This window comes from Chelonia mydas, chromosome 21 (genome assembly GCF_015237465.2).
Source record: "Chelonia mydas isolate rCheMyd1 chromosome 21, rCheMyd1.pri.v2, whole genome shotgun sequence".
Lineage (NCBI taxonomy): Eukaryota > Metazoa > Chordata > Testudines > Cheloniidae > Chelonia > Chelonia mydas.
The window spans coordinates 13,871,129-13,891,911 of record NC_051261.2 but is presented as its reverse complement, the minus strand read 5'-3'; the positions used below and the strand labels follow the sequence as shown (position 1 = coordinate 13,891,911).

At 46.2% G+C, this 20,783-nt stretch overlaps 1 protein-coding gene across 1 annotated transcript; it reads left to right on the top strand.

The window, feature by feature from the left end:
* Positions 1–192: 192 nt before the first annotated feature.
* On the top strand, positions 193–17,797 carry TMEM183A (transmembrane protein 183A). The gene is made up of 8 exons (XM_037884941.2): positions 193–371; positions 1,091–1,180; positions 4,253–4,408; positions 9,639–9,798; positions 11,030–11,210; positions 15,393–15,473; positions 16,457–16,612; positions 17,338–17,797. The coding sequence occupies exons 1-8, from the start codon at positions 257–259 to the stop codon at positions 17,521–17,523; spliced, it is 1,125 nt and encodes a 374-aa protein (XP_037740869.1). The 5' UTR covers positions 193–256; the 3' UTR covers positions 17,524–17,797.
* Positions 17,798–20,783: the final 2,986 nt, after the last annotated feature.

The following is a 20,783-nucleotide window of genomic DNA, read 5'->3' as shown; positions in this document are numbered from 1 at the left end:
CGGGGTCACCGAGCAGAGACCCCAGGGTACGGTGGCCCGGTCGCTCCATGGCGGGGAGCGGGCAGGCCCGCACCAGGGGGGCGGGGCCCCGCGGCGGGGGCGGGGCCAAGCGCTGCCGCGCCCCCGGCGGCCGGAGGACGTCAGAGCGCGCGGAGGGCCGGGCCGCTCTCGCGAGAGGGGCCGGAGCAGGCCGCGGCGCGGCGCGGAGCCGGGCGCAGGGGGGTGCGGAGCGCGCGGCCCCGCTCCCGCCCGGGACATGGCCCCGCGGAGCCGCCCCGCAGCGACCCCCGCGCCGCGCGCCGCCGACATGCGCAGGAGAGGGGCCCGCAAGCGCCCCCAGTTCCGGGCCGATGACGTCTGCTGCGAGCGGGGTGAGGGCCCCGGGCCCCTCCTCCCCCGGCCGCCGCCCCCCGGCCCCCCCGACCCCCCCGCACCCTTCCCCTGTCCCGGGGGGGGCGCCCGGCCCCTGACTGACCCCACCCCGCACCCTTCCCCTGTCCCGGGGGGGGCGCCCGGCCCCTGACTGACCCCACCCCGCACCCTTCCCCTGTCCCGGGGGGGGGCGCCCGGCCCCTGACTGACCCCCCTCCGCACCCTTCCCCTGTCCCGGGGGGGGGGCTCCCGGCCCCTGACTGACCCCACCCTCCACCCTTTCCCTGTCCCAGGGGGGGGGGTGCCCGGGCCCTGACTGACCCCCCCCCCCGCACCCTTTCCCTGTCCCCGGGGGGGGGGGGGTGCCCGGGCCCTGACTGACCCCCCCCCCGCACCCTTTCCCTGTCCCGGGGGGGGGTGCCCGGGCCCTGACTGACCCCCCCCCCGCACCCTTTCCCTGTCCCCGGGGGGGGGGGGTGCCCGGGCCCTGACTGACCCCACCCTCCACCCTTCTCCTGTCCCGGTGGGGGCGCCCGGCCCCCGACGGGACCAGCAGGGGGTGTGCACATTCACTGGGTCAAGCCCCCTCCCTCGCTACCCCTTTCAGGCCCCTTTCCTCGTGTGGTGTTCAAAGCCCCGTCTCTGGGGGCCCCTCACCCCAGTCGCCAGGCAGCCCCCTCCCGTTCCCTGACACCTCTCCTTTCTCTCACCCCGCTAGTGACCGTGGCGGATTACGCCAACTCCGACCCTGCCATCGTCAAATCCGGGCGCATGAAAAAAGCGGTGGCCAACGCGGTGCTGCAGGAAGGTGAGTCTGTCCAGAGATCCCGCCACCTGGGCTGTGCACTTCTTCCTCTGGCTCCCGCTGGCCAGTCAAACGCCTGCACCCTGCGGGTGGTGGGGGCGGCACCTGCAGCCCTCTGAAAATCTGGATACTTATTTTGGTGCCTAAATGGGAGCTGAGCTTCTTTGGAAAATCTGGTCCTGAGTTTTGTAGTATTTGTGTTGCGGTAAAGCCTCGGAGGCCCAGGCACGGATCACGGCCCCCTTGTGCCAAGTGCTGTACAAACATAGAACAAAAAGACAGACCCTGCCCCACACAGCTGGCAATGTAAAGCCTTGTCTACACTGTCGCTCTACAGCTGTGTCACTTCAGCATAGACGCCACCTATGCCAAAGGGCGGGGTTCTGTCGGCATAGGTAATCCACCTTCCTGAGAGGCACTAGCTAGGTCAAAGGAAACATTCTTCTGTTGACACAGCATTGTCTATACTGGGGTTAGGTTGGCTTAACTACGCTGCTCAGGGATGTGGGTTTTTCATACCCCTGAGCAGTGTAGTTAAGCTAACTTAATTTTGTAGTATAGACCAGGCCTAAGTAATTTACCCAAGAGGTTGCACAGGAAATCTGTGACAGAGTTGGAAATAAAACCTAGATCTACAGATTCCTTAGACAGGAAGGAACATCTTGTGTCTGGTGTTGCAAGAACTCTACTTCTCTCTTAACTGAAGCTGAGAATATTGTTTTAAGAAATCTCTAATGCTTTGCCAGTTTACATCAAATTTTACAGTGAAAAATCCTGGGTGGGGTGTGGGTGTTTAAGCTAATGCTGCTGAAATTCCTTTTCCAAGTTACAGGTGATGTCTTACTTTTTTGAGGGTGTGTTTTGATGTCTTTTCGATTGCTGAATCTGTTTGTCTAGCTAGGCAGTTTCTCAGAGGGCTGTTGCAATCAATAGTCTGTGCTGCCAACATCTGCTCTTTGTTTTCATTGCTCAGAGTAGCTGAAAACCTGTCTGAGTCAACCTCCCATTCTTAAATGTAAATGGTCACATATGTAGAGTGAGACTATTTATTGACACTAATAACAAAAACTAAGGACTTGTTCACATGGGGAAATTTACCGATATAATTATACCACTGTAGTTATACGCTTCCAGTGTGACATAAGCTAAATCACAAAAATGCACTTTTATTCTGTAATAAGTGTCCACACAGGGAGCTATTCTGATATAGTAATGCTGAAAAAATTTCCTCATGTAGATAAGCCCTAAGAGACATGGAGCAGATATCAAAATAAAGAGATGCAGGAACATAAAAACATAGACTATAGACAGGAAAACTTGAAAGCTGACAGCACAGGGATGCATTAAATGGAAACTTCCACTCTTAAAAGAGAGTTCTATGTAGTTCATGTGGGCTAGACCCCACCCCCCCAAGTCCCCAGCAATCACATTTATCTTTTTTTGTATAGCTTTTTTTCCCTCTCCCTGTTGCTGTGAAAGATCCACACGTAGTCAGAATCATTTTCCCCTCTACAGAAGAAACCATGGCACTGTCTGCATCCAAAGTGCTGTCAAATGTACAAAATAAATTGAAAAAAGGAGAGCTGTTTTCTTTTTTTTTTTTTAGTTAGAGTAACTTTGTGCTACAAATACCTCTACAAACAAACATTTCAGAAAGAAATGTGACCACTTTTTTTTTTAAAGTTACTGGCATCCTACTAAATAGACTGCAAGGTAAATCTTTTTACAACTTTCATAATTTCATGGTAACTGTAAGGAACAACCACAGAAGTTTCAAGTCTCTAGTCTTCACCTGTCTATGGACTGGGACACACATCCCTCTCCTAACTGGGGGGTAGGCTGCTGTCCCTGTGCACTCACTGGGTATTTCTACACAGCTCATAGAAGTGAGCCCCGCAGCCTGGGTCAACAGACTTGGGCTAGAGGTGAGCTCACAGTCTATAAATAGCTGTGTGGACAGGGCTTTGAAGTTGAGGCTTGGGCTGGAGCTCTGGCTCCGAAGCCTAGGGGCAGGTTTGTTAGTTTGTAGAGGAGTTGTGGTAACCTTCTTCCCCTGAAGTTGAATGGAATCCCTGGCCCACAATGATTGATAGAACATTCATAAATGTAATACAATATGGTCTTCAAAGATGTTGCATCTGGTTGCAGTATCTGTCACAACCACTGTCCAAACAGCTGAGGAAGTAAACACAAATGTATATCAGGTAATTTGTTCCTCCAACCAGTCCCTTTTTATATTTGAGAGACTCTCCTCTTCCAACCCCAAGTGATCCATTCTAAAAACTCCCTCTTTGAGTGACAGCTCCCAGGCATGATCCGTCTCACTTGCACGTCCTTTGTGCTGTAAAACAGCACAATCTCCTTTCTCTCTGTCTCCCCTTCCTGTTAAGATTTAAACCGCATCCCTTACTTGGGTCCTGGTGGATTACTCTGACAGTTCCAGATCATCTTAATTCATTAGACTGTCCCAGTCTTGCAGGTATTGATCCCCCTTACTGAAGAGTGAGCCTTCAATGGGTTACGTACTCTGGTTATGGGCATGGATTATAATAATGGGTTTCTGTACTGGTGAAAGAAACCTGGTGAGATTAAATTGCTGATAAATTACAAGAGCTCTAATACAGTTTATACCATCACAATCTCTCCTGCATCTTTAGCCATGCACACTCCTTTGTCTTCCCTTAGTGGCAGTACATCCTGTCTGTTGTCATATAGGAAAATAGAACATGAATTCAGGCATTTTAGAGATGATGCAGGGTCCTTGCAAAACTGCAAATGGCAGAAAGGGTTGCACAGGACAGGAAAGTCTGTCATATGCGGAAGATCCATTAGATCTGTCAGAGGAGCTGGTGGATTCATTCATAACTCCCCATGACTTTAGGTATGCCATTGGGATCGTTACTAAGCATCCACTCTTACAGCATCAGAAGAAATATCCTTTCTAGTATATTAGCAAAGATTGCTCATGGAGATGCCTCTCAGACAACTGCAGCCAGCCCTCGTAGACCCTAATCAGCTCATGTTACTTCTCATAGTGTACTGTGTGTGTGTAAAATCTATTTCTTCTGGTTCTAGTAAAATCCCTCTGTGGTTTGGAAGCCTCATGTGTTCCTGCCGAGGAGGTGCTCTCCGTGACTGGGGAATCCTGTGACAGTAGCGATGAAATGGATGTTAAGGAAAGCACCAACGAGAGAACTGCCTCTAGAAAAAAGAAAAGCAAGAGGCACAAAGGTAGGACTCCTTCACTCACCCAGTCAGCTCTGCAGGGTCCTTCCTGGGATCATCTTCTGCATTTGCCAAGCTATTTACAGATCAGCAGTGTGTTTCTTCGAAGAGTTCAGTGGAGTGTGTTTGGGTATGTGTGCATGCATGCAGTCATTTGCACAAAAGCTTAACCAAAGGAATGCTAGGTAGGAGATGTGGTTCCACAATCCTGAGTGTCATCTCCCCTTTCTTACTGAAGGTGGACTGTTGCAGTTGATTGAATCATGCCTAACTGGTTGATTTTGACCATGTATGTGCTGCAGATACAAACTCTCCTGAAACGCTATATAAAATCCTACAGTTATGCCACATGAAAGGAGACCTGCAAAGAGAAAAACATTGTACCTTATTTATTATTTTGATGTCTCAGGAGAGCACCCCCCCCTTTTTTTTTTAAAAGAAAAATAAAGGGTGGCGATTGGTGAATTGTTTGTATAAAGTGTATTACCTGTTCTTGTGAGAGGATTCCTTGAATGACTAGAGAACAGGAGTGAGAGCTCTGACAGCTGGTATAGGGTGTTGTATCTTTCACACAGAGCTTATCTTCCAGTTTATTAGGAATGTAAGTTAAATAGTCTGTTAACAAAAACAGACTTAAACAGTTGGGCTAAAAATTGCTGCCCTTGTCACTTGCACAGATTCCATTCTCATGTTTCTTGGGACGTTCTCCTAGCTCTGAGCAGTATTCCAGGAGACTGTGTCCTGCTAATGTACAAAGCAAGCCAAAACCGCTTATCCCTTGGTGGAAGAATTGGGTGCTTTTATATCACGAAGCACAAGCCCAATGTCTTCCCTGTTTGGATATCAGCCGTCGTGTTGCAAACGCGAAAGCATTCCAGAAATGCAAAAGAGAGGGGTTCCGTTAGCAACACTGACTCTGCAACTTTTGCTCTGGAGCTACATATTTAGCAGTTTAAGCAATGATTGAAATCTATAAATGGGCATTGTGGGGAGATTAATGTTCATATTAAGAACATAAGAACAGCCATACCGGGTCTGACCAAAGGTCCATCTAGCCCAGTATCCTGTCTTCCGACTGTGGCCAGTACCAGGTGCCCCAGGGGGAATGAACAGAACAGTTAATCATCAAATGATCCATTCCCTGTCGCTCATTTCCAGCTTCCGGCAAAGAGAGGCTAGGGACACAGTCCTTGCAAGCGCAGTTATAGCCAGAAAAGTGACTGTAAACTGACGCTACCTTCCAGCAGGCTAACCCCAGTGTGTATTGGAATTAGTCATGTTGATTTGCCGCTAAAGTTAAAATATAACTTGTTTGTTTGTTTTTGTTAGCCTTACAGAATTAACACAGCTCAGGCTTGTTCATCTTCAGCAGAGCTATCAACTAAGTTTGATTATCAGGTCCAACTTCATTGTCTTCAAATTACAATTTCAATTACATCTGTGCAACCCCATGGAAGACACAGAATTGTATATCTGTAACTGAGAGCAGCATTTGCTCTGCATAATCCTTATTGCTGGCAACAGTACATGAGCTTGAAAGAACCCAGCTTGACTCTCAGATCCGAGCCTGAGTTTGCGAGCTTAGCAGTTCATTAAAAGATGTTAGGATGACGTTTTTTTTGAGGGTCAACTGAGCAAATTTGGAGCAAAGGACCCACTTTTTTTTTTGTTTTTAAACAGTCACTTCTGAGTAAAGCAGTGCTTCAGCAATTCTATTTTATGCAGCTCGGTAGGATATAAGTTGCGCCACAGCGTAGATAAGCTATATAGCTGCAATGCTGTGGATGCAGGATTATGCAGCTTCAGCAATTCTATTTTGTGCAGCTCGGTAGGATATAAGTTGCGCCACAGCGTAGATAAGCTATATAGCTGCAATGCTGTGGATGCAGGATTATGCAACTTCACAGTGCAATGGGTCATATCCTAGCTGAAATTCAATCAGAATTTAATTGCATACAATTGTGAGGAAAATTGTAAGTTTTTATAAAATAACGTAGTTAATTTTAAAGAAATTGACTTATGTGGCCCTTTCCATCTGAGAATCTGAAAGCATTTTACAAATAATAATGAATTTAGCTTCACAGCACTCTGGTAACCTAAGAAACAGTTCCCGGTTTTAGAGATGACAAAATTAAGGCCAAGAGACCAGCCACTCCTTGTCATGCTTGCCTTTGGGAGCCAAGCGGGGCAGCCAGTGTATTTATGTGCTGCTGCCCTGCTTTGGAAGGTAGGCTGCATGCCTTGGGAAAAGGTGCTGGCGATATTCCAGATAGGTAACTGCAACTTTAACAAAGTGTGGCCTCAACTTTTGAACCAAAAAATGCAAACAGCTTTCTCACAGCCTTAACGATGGGAATAGTCGCACCTCCCTGTGTCACCAGGGGTGAGTGAGGATAAATATCTTAACGACTGTGGGGCGCTCAGTATTTTAGCCTACAGAGGACCTGAACTTCTAAGGTAAAAAAAGCAGTTTTTTTTACTATGCTCCTTTACCATCATAAAGAAGAAAAAACATGCTGAAGCCCAAAGTGACATAAGTCAATAGAAGAGCCAAGATCGCCTGGACTTTCAGACATGAGTTTGAATCTCAAGGCTGTCATTCTTCCCCAACTTCTACCCCTCCTTGAGGATTAGCCACAGATTAGGTCTGAAATCTTTGGGCCCTATACGGCTCCAACCTAACGGGGCGTACATTACATCCAGGGTGGACAGATTTAAATCGTGATTTAAATCAGCAAGCGGGAGAAGCCTAGATTTTATTTTTTTAATCATTGCTTTTAATCATGTTTTGCCTTTGTACTTTTTAGTTATTTTCCTAAAAAAAGTTCATGCTTATTAGTTGATAAACATTAAAATAAGTTCATTTGCAACTAAGTATAGACTTTACACTAAATTTGGTGCTTTTTGCTTACTGGGAAGATGCACTATATCTATACGCATTTTTTTTTAACAAATACATAGCGTAACTTATATTTATTCTAATTCTTAATTTTTACTTTTATCATGGTAGAAAATGGTGAATGATTAAAAAGGTTATCAAAACATTCTACATTTAAAACTCATTTATTAAACAAGGAAGTACAATGTAGTTAATGAATTGAACTGATTGTTTCTGGTCGTCATGTCCTTCAGGGTTTTAGAGCTAGTAGATCGTACCCTCTCACATCTAGTTTTTTTATTCCTAGAAAGAAAGTAGAAAACAAGCTCTCCAGCTTTTTCAACTCCCAACCAGTGTCACAACTTTGAATGAACTAATAATTGAACTGCACTGGTTGAATAAACTGAAATGAAGAAAATACTCTCTCTGGACATGCAATAAGGCACCTGCAATGTCAAAAGCTGGTTTAGCCTCCGTTTGCCAGAAGCTGGGAATGAGTGACAGGGGATGGATCACTTGATGATTACCTGTTCTGTTCATTTCCTCTGGGGCACCTGGCATTGGCCACTGTCGGAAGACAGGATACTGGGCTAGATGGACCTTTGGTCTGACCCAACATGGTTCTTATATTCTTCTGTTCTTATTTTAACAAACTTTGGTTCCAGGTGCTCAGCCAGTGACTTGACATTCTTTAAAACTTGGTAGCAAATATGTACAGCTTAATATTTTTTGTTTAATTTAAATAATTTTAACATATTTTAAAAAGTTGAGGCCTTAACACAGGTTGTCAATTTCAAATTTAATTTTAAATAGGATCTTCTAAAAAAAAAAAAACAAAAACCTGTATTTATTCCTTTTTTAAATCCCCAAATAGAATTTTTAAAATTAAATTAATCATCAGTTTTTACCCACGCTTATTACATCCAAATGAAAGTTCTCTCCCACATTTCTCAATGCAGAGTAAGGCATGTAGAATCTATTTGAGCTATCTGTGTCTTAACTTTTAAAACTTGAGCAAAATCCATCAGCGTTGATAGTATTAGATTGTTGGAAAAATATATGTGCTTTGTGCACAGGTATTTCTAGGTGCATTTGGAATTAAACAAGTATGTGAAACTTTAGTCCAGTGGAATAGTTTTGGGAGCACTGTGAGTGGAAATGGGTTGTTAATGAGTAGAGAAGCCTTCCTGGAAGCAGAGTAACAGCCGTGTTAGTCTGTATTCGCAAAAAGAAAAGGAGTACTTGTGGCACCTTAGAGACTAACCAATTTATTTGAGCATAAGCTTTCGTGAGCTGTAGCTCACGAAAGCTTATGCTCAAATAAATTGGTTAGTCTCTAAGGTGCCACAAGTACTCCTTTTCTTCTTCCTGGAAGCGTTTGCTTTCTTGGAAGTTGTAATTGAAATGTGTGAGTGGAAATGGGTTGTTAATGAGTAGAGAAGCCTTCCTGGAAGTGTTTGCTTTCTTGGAAGTTGTAATTGAAATGTAGATAAAACAAAGCACCTTTTAAAGGTGGGTTACACGAGAGATAATGACTGTCAAAAAGGGAAACTTTAAACGAGGCTCCAGTGACGAATGCATTTCTTTCTCTTTCTACATTTTGTTTATGCTGACAGTGAAATCCCAAAGGTCCCCTGAAGCACCAGTGGGGCCTATGGGTGGGTCTACGCTTAAAAAGCTTTTTAGTGAAGATGCTGCCAAGCTGATGGGAGAGCTTCTCCTGTCAGCATAGGTACTCCAGGCCTGTGAGAAGTTCTCTCGTTCATAGCGCTGTCTACACCAGGGGTTAGATTAGTATAACTGAGTCACTCGGGGGTGTGGATTTTTCATACCTCTGAACAACGTACTTATACCCTACATAGTGTAGAGTCTAGACCTGGCCTTAGTATGTAAAAATGGTCCATCCTCAAACACTTGTTTCCCAGTCATTTGGGAAAGTTAACGTTGTATGAGATTTTCTGTAACAGGTACCAACGCTCCATAATGCTGCTTTGATGCCTCTTAAAAATAAAGAACTGACCCAAAGGGAGCGGTCGTCTCCATGGGGTAACAATATCTTGGAAGTTCAGGTGCCTCTAGCCTTAAGTTTCTTCATGATGAGCTACTGTAAACGAGCGGTTGCAATGAAAACGTATGGACTGAGCCCGTCTTTGGCTAATGTGGCCTCTGTGCTGTCCCACAGCCATGTCATTTACAGTGTGTGTGTGTTCTTGTTGCTCGCTAACTAGTGCAACTGGCAGGTCATGGCGCACTTGCAGAATAGTGCCAAACAGAGAGGAGCCAATCAGCTCAATTTGCTTGCCTTAAGGTTTATAATGCCTGAGCTATGTTACACTAATGTGTGTTTGTTACGCTTAGAAAACCCTGATGAGGCTGTTGGAGAGGATTATCCCATTGACATCTGGCTGTTGCTGGCCGCCTACATACGTCCAGAAGATACAGTGACATTTTCTCTGATTTGCAGAAAAGCCTGGACTGTCACTTGCACTGCTGCCTTTTGGACCAGACTCTACAGAAGGTGCGACCACGAAGAGTTTGTAAACATACTCTACGGTGTTTGTGCATGTCCAGCAGTGTCTGGGCAGAATTTGCTACAGAGTTATTAATAGGGATCTATCTCCTCATTGGGTCAGTCATGCTAGACATTGGAACATAGTTCTTTTTGAAGGTGGCTGCGGCGTGTTTACCTCTGAAATCTTTGCCATTCTATAACAGGTGGTGATTGGCATCCTATATCCTCGTCTGGGCTGTTTCTATTAAATGTTGCTGTTTGGAGAACTTTAAATAGTATTTCTTAAGAGATTTGCTCTCTAGCCGGTCTATTTCGCAGTCTGAAAATAACGACTATTTTGTAATCTTCCTCTATGTCTAATCCAAGGTTTAAAAATATGGTGAGCTCGAATTGTCAAGGCCTAAACACTCAAAAGAATGTCATGCCCATAAGAGCACATCTTGGGTGCAAAGCTCTCACAATGCGTACAGGAAAGTGATGGCATTGCGTGATTTTGAAGGGTTAATTTTTTGGGTGGTGTTTTGCCTCTTGGTCTCAGGCATTAGTTGCGGTGATCTGCCCATAAATTAACAAGGAGCAGGACTTAATGAAAATAAAGGCATTGTATCTGACTGAGCCGGGTTTTAGGGGCAGCCAGAAAGATGGTAGAAGTGGGAGATGGTACAGAAGGAGGAGAAGGGAATGGATGGAGAGCATATAGGTGTCCGCTCACGATGCAGAAGTTCAAGCTTCTTCCTCCATTCACATCCTTGACTCTCCTTTTTCACTGGGAAGATTGACATTTATTCCTGTTACTAAGCATGTTATTTGTCAGACAAAATCAGCGTTCTTTCCCTATTTGTACTCTTCCCTGTTTTCTGTGCTTGCTTCTCAACCTCTTTGTTCTCTGTGCCACACAGTAAAGATACTAGAGACCTTGGTAAGTCTCACTCTGCAGCCTTGGCACATCGTGGTGCAAAGTCACCTTTTGAGGCTGGCAGGCCATCTAATGCAGAAACAGTATGGTGCCCTTGCAGAATCTGAAGATGGCTGCAGGTGCTCTGGACACCAGCTGTATGTGAAGGGGCAATGTGACAGCCAAGAGATGTCAGGGGGTGTTGTGGTATAAAAGCAGAGTTTGACCCCTTTATTCAGTCACCTTCTTTAACACTTATTTTGTAGCGCCCTGAGATTTACTTGAAATCCAGTACAGTTATGGCTTTTCAAGGGGTGTTGGGTTTGTCCCTGTTCCCTTTAGGCACTACACTCTGGATGCGTACCTGCCTCTCCGTTTACGGCCAGAATCGATGGAAAGGCTGCACTGCCTCCGTGCATGTGTCATCCGTTCGTTATACCACATGTATGAACCTTTTGCTTCTCGTGTCTCCAAGAATCCGGCTATTCCAGAGACTACCCCCAGCACTTTAAAGAATTCCAAAGTAAGTAGCAGTGTTTGGGGTAGTGAACTAAACTGTGTTCAGCTGGTACACTCTCTCTGCTTTTTGTTGTTCCCCTTTCAGAGAAATAAATCTCATTCAGTTGGACCCTAGTGAAATACATGCACTGGATCAGTGACATACATAGGAAGCTAGGAAGAGTCTGACTTCTGAAGCTTTATCAATTACATGTGTTTGTACAGCCCCTAGCACGATGGGGTCCTGGTGTGTTACTAAGGCTCTGAAGCACTCCAGTAATACAAATTAGGAAAATGTCGTTTTACACTGATGGAAGCTCTGTCACTGACACAATCCACAATTGTCCCCTTTCCGCCTGTACACGACCCAGGCTCCAAAAGGAGTTTGAGCTAGGTAGGCATTTTTGTCTACTACTTGCACTGTTGTAACTATTTTGTAATTATTTTGGAATGTTTCTTCTGGTGCAGTGGCAGAGCATCACAAGTGCCTCTGACAGCCTCTAAAAGGAGAGTCCTTTCACACCGCGCTCCTGCGGACCATTGTCCTCGGTTTCTCTGAAGGGGGAAGTGTTGTGAGATGGAGAGCTAGTGTGAGAAGCAAGTGCCTGCTTTGGGGTGTGGCTGTGCAGTGGGCAGGGAAGCTGGGGAGGAATTGTCTGCTGTGTCTTTGGGCAAAACCACACTGCAGTCCTTGCTTGGAGCATTTGTGTATCTTGCCCTCTTTAGTCACTATTTATCATGAACCCCTCATTCTGTCTGTTTCTAGCCTGGCTTTAATTTACTATTGGCTGACACGTGGTTTTCGGTCTCAAAGGGTGGGGTTTCAGTTGGACGCTTTATACCAGGGATACTCAGACTGGGGCTTGGGAGCCAAGCTACGGGTGGTTTTTTAATGTGTCTCTTGCCGTACATGATGTTAAAACTCTGTATCATTTAATTATTAACCAATCAGGATGCTTTTCCTATGTTGTTAAGAAACTGTAGAATACCCGCAGTCATTTTGCTGTGGGAGTAAATAGTAAATGAAATAATGAATTCACACGGTGGTGGCTCTTTTGGGTAATGTTGATGGGTAATTTGGCTCCTGAACCCCTGAGGTCTGAGTATCACTGCTCTATGTAAAATCCATTTCTTTGCTTTGTGACATCCCTGCTGCTTCTGTCCCTCCCCACATGAAGACACTGCCAAAGTGGCAAGTTGCCCTGAGATAAGACTGAGAACAGCCAGAAGCAACAGGTAGGTCGTGCTGCAGGTCAGGATTAAGGAGCGTTTGCAGCCTTTTGTGCACAAGTCCTCTGCACCTGTTTGCTCCCTGAACTATTAGTTCTTTGCCCGAATATCCCATTCAGGCAATGTCTTCCTTAAAAAGAAGGAAAAAACCCTGCAGTTCCACTAACCTCCTGGTCTAGTCTCAGTCCCTCTGAATCTAACCACCTGTCACCCCATCCATCTATAGGTCTGATTAGGAGACCCCCCTCCGCCCCCAGTGGAAGGGTCGGTGTCTGGTATTCATTCACGTTCACATCATAACGGCTTTGGTGCCCCCTCTTGGTGCTTCTACCATACTAATAGTTTTGTAAAGAGTCCTTGCATGTAATACTTTTTTATTACCATTCACTTAAAAAAGGAAATTAAATGGCGATAAGCCTTTGTTAGAATAACAGTAGAGGTCTGACTTCAATCCATCAAAGCATAAAAATGGCCTTGTACGTCTGGTCTCCAGGACTCCAGACTGTGTCCTCTTTGTTCCATGTGCTGCAATGCCTAGGCACAATGGTGTACATTGAATGGGACCTTATGTTTCCTCTGCGATTCCTTGCTTTCATGGGTTTTGGTTAGACCCTTAGGGGTCTGTTAACACTGATGGGTGATGCTCGTGTAAACTGTGCATGCAGTGAAGGGAGAATCAGACCCCTATATTACTGAATCCAGCTTTTCCTCTTTAATTTCCTTTCTTCTTTCCCTAGTGTAGCTTGTGTGGGACACTGGAGCCGTTGTGGTGTCAGCAGAAGTGTTTGCCCTTTAAAGACACCCCCATTATTTTTGGTGGAGCGGCAGGCCATACGTTGCACATCTGAAGGGCAGGACGGCTGACACGTGGATGACATCCTCTGCCCCTTAGGAGGTACTTACTGTTTTGTGCTTAACTACTTGCCATGATCACATGAGCTGTTAGTTGAAGCTGTGTCTGGAAGGGCACGCGTTGGCTCTGGGTCTCTAGACGTACACACACTGGCTCTGATCAAACTAGCGGGCTAAAATAGCAGAGTGGTTGTGTTGTCATGTGGCAGGAGGGGCTAACCGCCTGAGTGTAACCCAGTCAGAGGTGGTAGGTAGGTACCTGGACAGCTAGCCTAAGCTGCCACCATGGCCACGCTGTTGTTTTCAGCATGCTAGCTTAACTCAGCGAGCGCATGTAGGTCTGCCCACCGTGGGAATTCTCTCGCTGCAGTGTCGATGTACTCAGAAGGTGAACGGCAAACTGCGCTGTGAATGGAATTAAGCCCAGCAGTATCTGCTGCCTGCCCCGGCTAAGCACGATCCAGGGAGCAGTGAGTCTTGTAATTGGTTAGAACTGTTTGCTGCTGCCCGAGTGGGGAGATCATTCAGCCCGTGTTCCTGAGCTTAACTGCTCTGCAGCTTGGTGCTTCACCTCTCGGGGATTCACCACTGCAGAGATCCTTCTCGCACTCCTGCCCCCTGTGAATATGATCTAGCAGTGAAGTGAAAGGCCTTGTCTCACTGCAAAGCCACACAGTAGGAGTGACCTAGGCTTGGTGCCAAGAGGGGTCAGATGAGTCCCTCACCCCAACTAGAATTAAATTGCCTTAAAATGGTGCAGATTGCATCAGCCCTTGTGTTTTTTTTTTTTTGTCCATGAAAGCAATTCGTGCTGGTGTGGCCTCTCAGATTTGACAGTGTTAGTGACTGCAGCTAGCAGGTACAGCATTGGCAGAGAGGTTTCCCCACATTGACCCAGAAGAGGCCTTAATTCTGACCCAGAAAGACCATCTCTGAGTGAGAGGGGAGTTTTCTCCATGACTCATGCCATTCTTTCCCTTCCTTCTGAGGCTGTTAGCAGGCCCACTTAAGGCCAGTTGTTATGGAAGGTATCTTTTGTGACTTGGACACTTGCTTTCTGGCAACTGGACTGAGATTTGTCAGGCTGTCTCCTTACTGGCTACTGAATGGCTGTCAGATGACTGCAGCTTCCAGTCACTGACCGCTTATAGATATTGGGCCCTATTCAACCTCCCCCTCACTTGAATACAGTAGTTCTGCTAAGACTCTCCTATTTCTTGGAGCATTGCATGCCGGGACATAGAATCCCACAGCTCTACGGCTGTATAAAGATGTGACAGTCAGAGATTACACTATAGAATATCTGAGATACTTTTGCCAGGAGATCCAGGCTTTGGTTGCCTCTGGCATAGAGGCAATGAGGCATCGGACCCCATGTATTCATCCGCCTTTAGAAAAGAAGCAGTGTTCTGGGCCACCGGTTGAACTGCACAGCCAAAGCTTTGCTTTGTGTTTTTGAAATACTAGTACGTTGCCCTAATGGAGGGGAGTATGACCTCTGGGTGCTACAGATGCACATCTCCATAGGATGTGCCCTCTCCCCCCCTGCCCTGCTTTGTCAGCTCTGTCCAGTCGCTTTTAACATTTGCCTCTTTGTTTTCTCCTTCCCCAATCTGCTGTTTGCTCTTCCTCACTCCTGCTCTATTCCGAGTGAGCTGAATGCATACATTGACCTGAGATGTTATCCATTCAATTTGGCTGTTCCATGTAGTATGTTGAGGAGCAAAGTCCATTCTGTTTTTCTCTTCTATATGGAATGGGTGAGCGGAACAGGAAGTACTGCTCATCTGGCAAGAGCCCAAGTGCTGGGTCACCCTCTGGTAGAGTGAGGTTGCCACCTTCTGACTGGCAAATGGAAAATGCCAGGTTTGCAGTGTAGGTGTAGCTGTGTTGGTCCCAGGATCTTAGAGAGAAGGTGGGTGGTCCAGTAAAAGATATTACTTCACCCACCTTGTCTCTCAGGTATGCGTTAATGTAGGTAATGGGACCAGATTGCTCCCATCTCTTCAGCTGCTCCTGTGGTCTGTAGTTTGAGCTCTTTGCCTGTGTTGAAATTCACTAAAAAATGGAATAATTAACTCTAAGGGTCTCATAACCTGCTGTATTTTTTTTTTTTCCATATCAGTGTGTGCTTTTCTGGTGCAGAAAGATTGAAGGGAACAGACGAGAACCTATGTGGGAATTTAACTTCAAATTCAAAAAGCAGGTATGAAAGCTAACCACTTGCCATTGAAATGTCAGGGCGGCCAGGTTTTGAAGCTGTAATGCTTTTTCGTCTGAAGTTGTTGTTGATGGGTGCAGTAGATCAAGGAATATCCGATCTCACAGTAAAAGAAATACATATTGCCAAATGCAGAGGTGGTCAGATAAGGCACTTGTGGAGCTGCTGAGTAGGAAACCCGGAGCAGGAGGCAATTCTTACCACTTTAAAACAGGCCGTCATTTTCAGTCTTGAGTGTCTAAAGGATTCAATCCCTGCGTCCATATTTAGGCTGCTGATTTGCCTTCCCCGACCCAAGTTGCTGAGTATCTGCAGCTCCAGATACCTTCAGTGGGGGGGTTGTGATGACCCCAGCCCCTTTTGATTTAGGGGCCTGCATTTAGGGATCCAAGTTTTAAATGTTTTGCATAAATATCTTTCGTCTCTTCACACGGAAAGCCTTTCTGAAGCTAACAAAACCAATCCTTTTTAATTTCCTTGGATATTAGGAAAAACTTTTTCACTAGGAGGTGGTGAAGCACTGGAATGGGTTACCTAGGCGGGAGTTGGAATCTCCTTCCTTAGAGGTTTTTAACACCCAGCTTGACAAAGCCCTGGCTGGGATGATTTAGTTGGGGTTGGTCCTGCTTTGAGTAGGGGGTTGGACTAGGTACCTCCTGAGGTTCCTTCCAGCCCTGATATTCTATGATCAGGAGGTGACAGTAATCTTTGTGAAACCCTCCTTTAGCCAGACTCAGGATAAACGTATAATACTGAGCACCCTATCAGGACCTCTGAAGTCTGTCTTCAAAGAGACAGTCTTGCAAACCCTCCATCCCGGGGTTTTCATTGAACATGGAACCCTTTTGCCCGAACAGGTGGGCATTAGGCAGGAATCCGCTGCTGAGCCGGGATGGTCTCTAGGCATGAAGTGAAATTTCTGGTTGGCTTCAGTTTAGTTGAATGAACCGGTCTCTCTCTCTGTCAAGCCTCCCAGATTGAAGAGTAACTGTTGCAGAGGTCTTCAGCCACCTGTTCAGTATGAGGATGTTCACACAAATCCTGATCAGGACTGCTGTCTGCTGCAGATCACCACCCTCAACTTCATCTTTCTGCCAGTAGTCATGGGTATGATATTTACCTTGGTAAGTGTTAAGAAATCTACACGTAAGCGCCATAGAAATGTGCTAAGAAAATGGTCTGGTCATTACTGCTTGTCTGTAAATCTTGCTGCACCAACAGACTGACTAATATGCATTTCCGTAGTGCATTGAGGCCATCACTCAAGGATTTCTTCAGTTTCATTTCTGCAAGTCACTAAACTCTCTCATGGTTGGTGTAGACTCATGGCACCAGCCCTCGAGGCCCAACTAGAAGGGAGTGTTTGACAACTGTGTTCAACGAAATGTGCTCCATTCCTGGGGGAAGGAAGGATGAGGATTTGTATTACCATGGTGCCTAGGAGTCTTAATCAGCAGCACCTAAAACATCCTAGGTGACTTATGGGTATTCAAGGTAGAATTGGAGAATAGTGTCCAAGTTCTCTCGCCTTTGCACTTCCATAAGATCAAAGCTCCAAATAACATTTATTTTAACTTTAGAAGAGAGTTGGTTGATCTTTCAGATTTTAACGATATCTTTCTGGTATCTTTTTGTAAAAAGCATGCTTTTTGGAGGCCCTCAATTAAAAAAAAAAAAGTATTTGAAAATATAAAGTTTAAATGTAAAACACCACAAAGAAAATGTTTGTCCAATAAGAATCAGGGATCAGCATTCACAGTAGTAGATAGTATTTGAAGGGAAACTAGGCATTTTCTGGAAGCAGTACATAGATGTCTAATAAGGAAATTGCCAATTTTCTTCCCTGCAGTTCACAATAAATGTGAGCACTGACATGAGACATCACAGAGTGAGGATGGTGTTCCAGGATTCTCCTCTCCGGAATGGCAAGAAGCCCCGACTTGACCAAGGAGTACAAGTTGTCCTAGACCCTGTGCACAGTGTCCGTCTCTTGGATTGGTGGCATCCGCAGTACCCCTTTTCCCTGAAAGCTTAGCATGCTCCTACTGCATCTGTGAGTAGCCATGTCAGGCAGAAGAGAATGTCTAGGAACTGAGAAATCCTGTTTTTATTTCCTGAATAAATTCTCCAATCTCTTTACAAATGAGTGAAGCTCCAATGCCAGTCTCTGTATATAATTTTCAGCCAGTAATGAGCAGAATCGAGTGTAAATGGAAATAATTTGTAAACACATTTTTATGTAAAGTTCACATTTTATGATTTGAAAGGAGCACCATGAAACTGTTCATTTAAAATCCTTTTGATGTTAACGAAAGTCGTCCTGTGTTCTGTTGCGCAAAGGAAGCGGAAAGCTTGCTTCCAGATCCAGTGTGGTCCGAGATTTTCTCAGTGAAATCAGTGTTTGTCTTACTGTAGCGTGATCAAACTCAAATGCAGCAGCATTATGCTATACTGATGCAGCAAGAAAAATAGCAGTGACCATCATGCTTCACTCTAATCTGCTTGAGCACAATAAAGGCATAAATGATCAAGCAAAGAGACTGCCTTTACAGCTTGCTTTTAAATTAAGTGTGTGTGGTGATAAGGCAAAGAAACACTTACAAAAGTTGGAATCCTGATGCTCTCTTTAAGAAAGAGAATCTAAAACGCACATAATGGAGAGGCTCTCGTAGCATGTGGGCATGAAACAAAAACTAACCGCATCAGTTAGTAAGTGCTCAGACTTCGGGCATCAGAAGAATAAGATTGTCTGTGAGCTAAGAGAGCAGTGTTGGAGCTAGTGACTGTGGGAAAGCTATTAGCAGCAAAGAGGAAGTATCCAGTTCCCAGCAGACAAATTAACTACCTGGGAAAAATAAACCCAACCCTTCCGGCTCGACTTGGTGGTGTGAGAGGGCTAAGCAGGGTACTGTGTCTACTTCAGCGTATCTGGAGTCGCAGCACCACAATACCCAAAATGGATGGGGGTGTGAGTTTTATGCAGAACCCTGGGCAAGTACAGTAACTCCTCAATTAACATAGTTTTGTTCCTGAAAAATGTGCCTTTAAGTGAAACAATGTTAAGCGAATCCAATTCCCGTAAGAATGTATGTAAAGGGGAGGTTAGGTTCCAGGGAAATAGGTTTTTTTGCCCAACAGTACGGTACTATAGTTGGGAGGTGCCCCCACCTTACCCCATGCAGGCACAGCCCCTGGCACTGGGGACAGTGAGGCCGGCAAGGGGGCTGAAGGTGCTGTAGGCTCGGAGAAGCACGTTGCGCACCAGCAGCGGCAGCTTCCCCTACTCTGCAAGCACCAGGGGTGGAGGACTCAACCCTCGGCCCGCCCACTCCACCCCTTCCCCCAAGCCCCCACCCTTCACCTGCCTCTTCTTCCCCCCCTCCTCCCCCTTTACTCTGCACGCCGTGTCCTCGCTCCTCCCCCCTCCCTACGCTGCCTCCTGCCCGCAGCAATCAGCTGGTTTGCGGCGTTTGGGAGGCAGGAGAGGGAGCCTGCATGCGAGTCCTCACTCCTCCCCACTCCCTCCTGAACGCCACAAGCCAACTGATTGCTGTGGGCGGCAGGAGGGGGAGGGCGCTGATCCGCGGGGTCTGCTGGCAGGCGGGAGGCGCTGTCGAGGGAAGGGCATCAGGGAGCTGATGGGGGGCTGCCAGCTGTGGACAAAGCAGGCAGCCAAACGATGTTATAGCAAAGCATTGGAGAACTTTAAATGGAGCATGTTCTGTAATTGAGCAGGGACGTAAGATGGAAACAACGTTAAGCGAGAAGACGTTAAGTGGGGAGTTACTGTATCATGCATCTTATGACAAGAAGAAGAGCTTCATAATTCCACCTACGATCCTCTGATTTTAAGCCTGAAGGGATTTGAGATAATAGCTTCCCTGGCCCTGCAGACCATAGGGACAGTTCCGTCTCAGTGCAAAGTACACCTTCATGAGTGTGTGTGACGGGGGCTGAGTGCAGGGTGAGCTGATGCCCTTAAGTAACTACTGATGGGAACCGGGTATTCTGCTTTGTAGCTTATCAGTGGAGGTGAGCCCAGTTAATTTATCTGTCCTATTTCAAACCAAATCTTGTGTTGTGCAGGGTAGAGGCAAGAAGTACTTCTCTATGTGATCCACAGTGAATGCAACAGCCTGTCCTTGAAGGAGGCTGCTGGGATAGATCAAATGGGATAGGTTGGGGTCGGGGCGGGGGGAAGAATGGGGATTTTCCCCTCCCAACTTGAATCCAGTATGTAAATGCCCAAATGGGTGCATGTGTCTTATGTAGCTGTACCAGTGCTGGTTTCTTTCACTTGTTTCTATAACTCACTTAAATCACCACAGATTAGCTTATCTGTCCCAAGTACGTTTCTGTGCCAGATTCACTCTGGTATTGCATCCCCTATTTGATTCTATTCATGGCAAAACCTCAGACGTTCCCTCTTCACCTTTCCTGTGTGTCTATAATTAAGAAGATAATGGGCAAGTTGTTTTCAAACCAAAATGCTCTGCTCAGTATTTTGGTTCCACCCTAGATGGACAATCTAGCTTGTTCATTTGTAGTTTAAACTGTTGGTTCATGAAATATACCATGATGGCCAGTTGCATTCCTATGGCCGTGGCTCTAAGCTTTACCTCAGTTTTTCTTCAGCTGATTGCACGTGTGCACTCCACTCTTGGTGCCTGTGTGCCCTGCGCACACTCATGTTTCCCTCAGTCGTACTCGTTGGGGAAGCGTAAGAGCCCTTTGCTCTCACACGCCACTGTGAGCTGGTATAAAGGACCCAGCAGCCCCAAAGCCCCATTCAGTTCCTTCTTACCATCCGTGAGAGTCGCTGGAATTCCTTGGCTTGCCTTAGCAGGTACTCTGTGTACAGCTCATTGTAAATTTCTTGTAAATAGTTAGCCAGTTTTATAGTCACTTAGTATCTAGTAACTAATCCGATCTGTGGCACTTTCCTTTTTCAGGTCCCAGATCTGGGGTTTCTGGTTTTCAGTAGGAGGGCCGCCTCGGTCACTGGGCTTCAAGCCCTGAGTTTCTTTTCTAGGCTGATGCCCTTGAGCAACCCACCCTCACGCTGCTTGAAAGGTTTGGGGAAAGCTCGTATTTGGGATCGTTGCTAATATTGCAAAGACTCTAAGCCAAGGACTAAAAAAAGATTGAAGCCAGGCTGAAGTTTTTGCTTATGGATGCAACCCTGAGACTTTCTTAAGAACCCAGTCATCCTGACTCGGCGCTAAGGGCTTCGGTTAGGCGGGCACCTCCTCTGCTGCCTAAGACCCAGCGCGGCTCACCCTCTCCAGTGCCCCG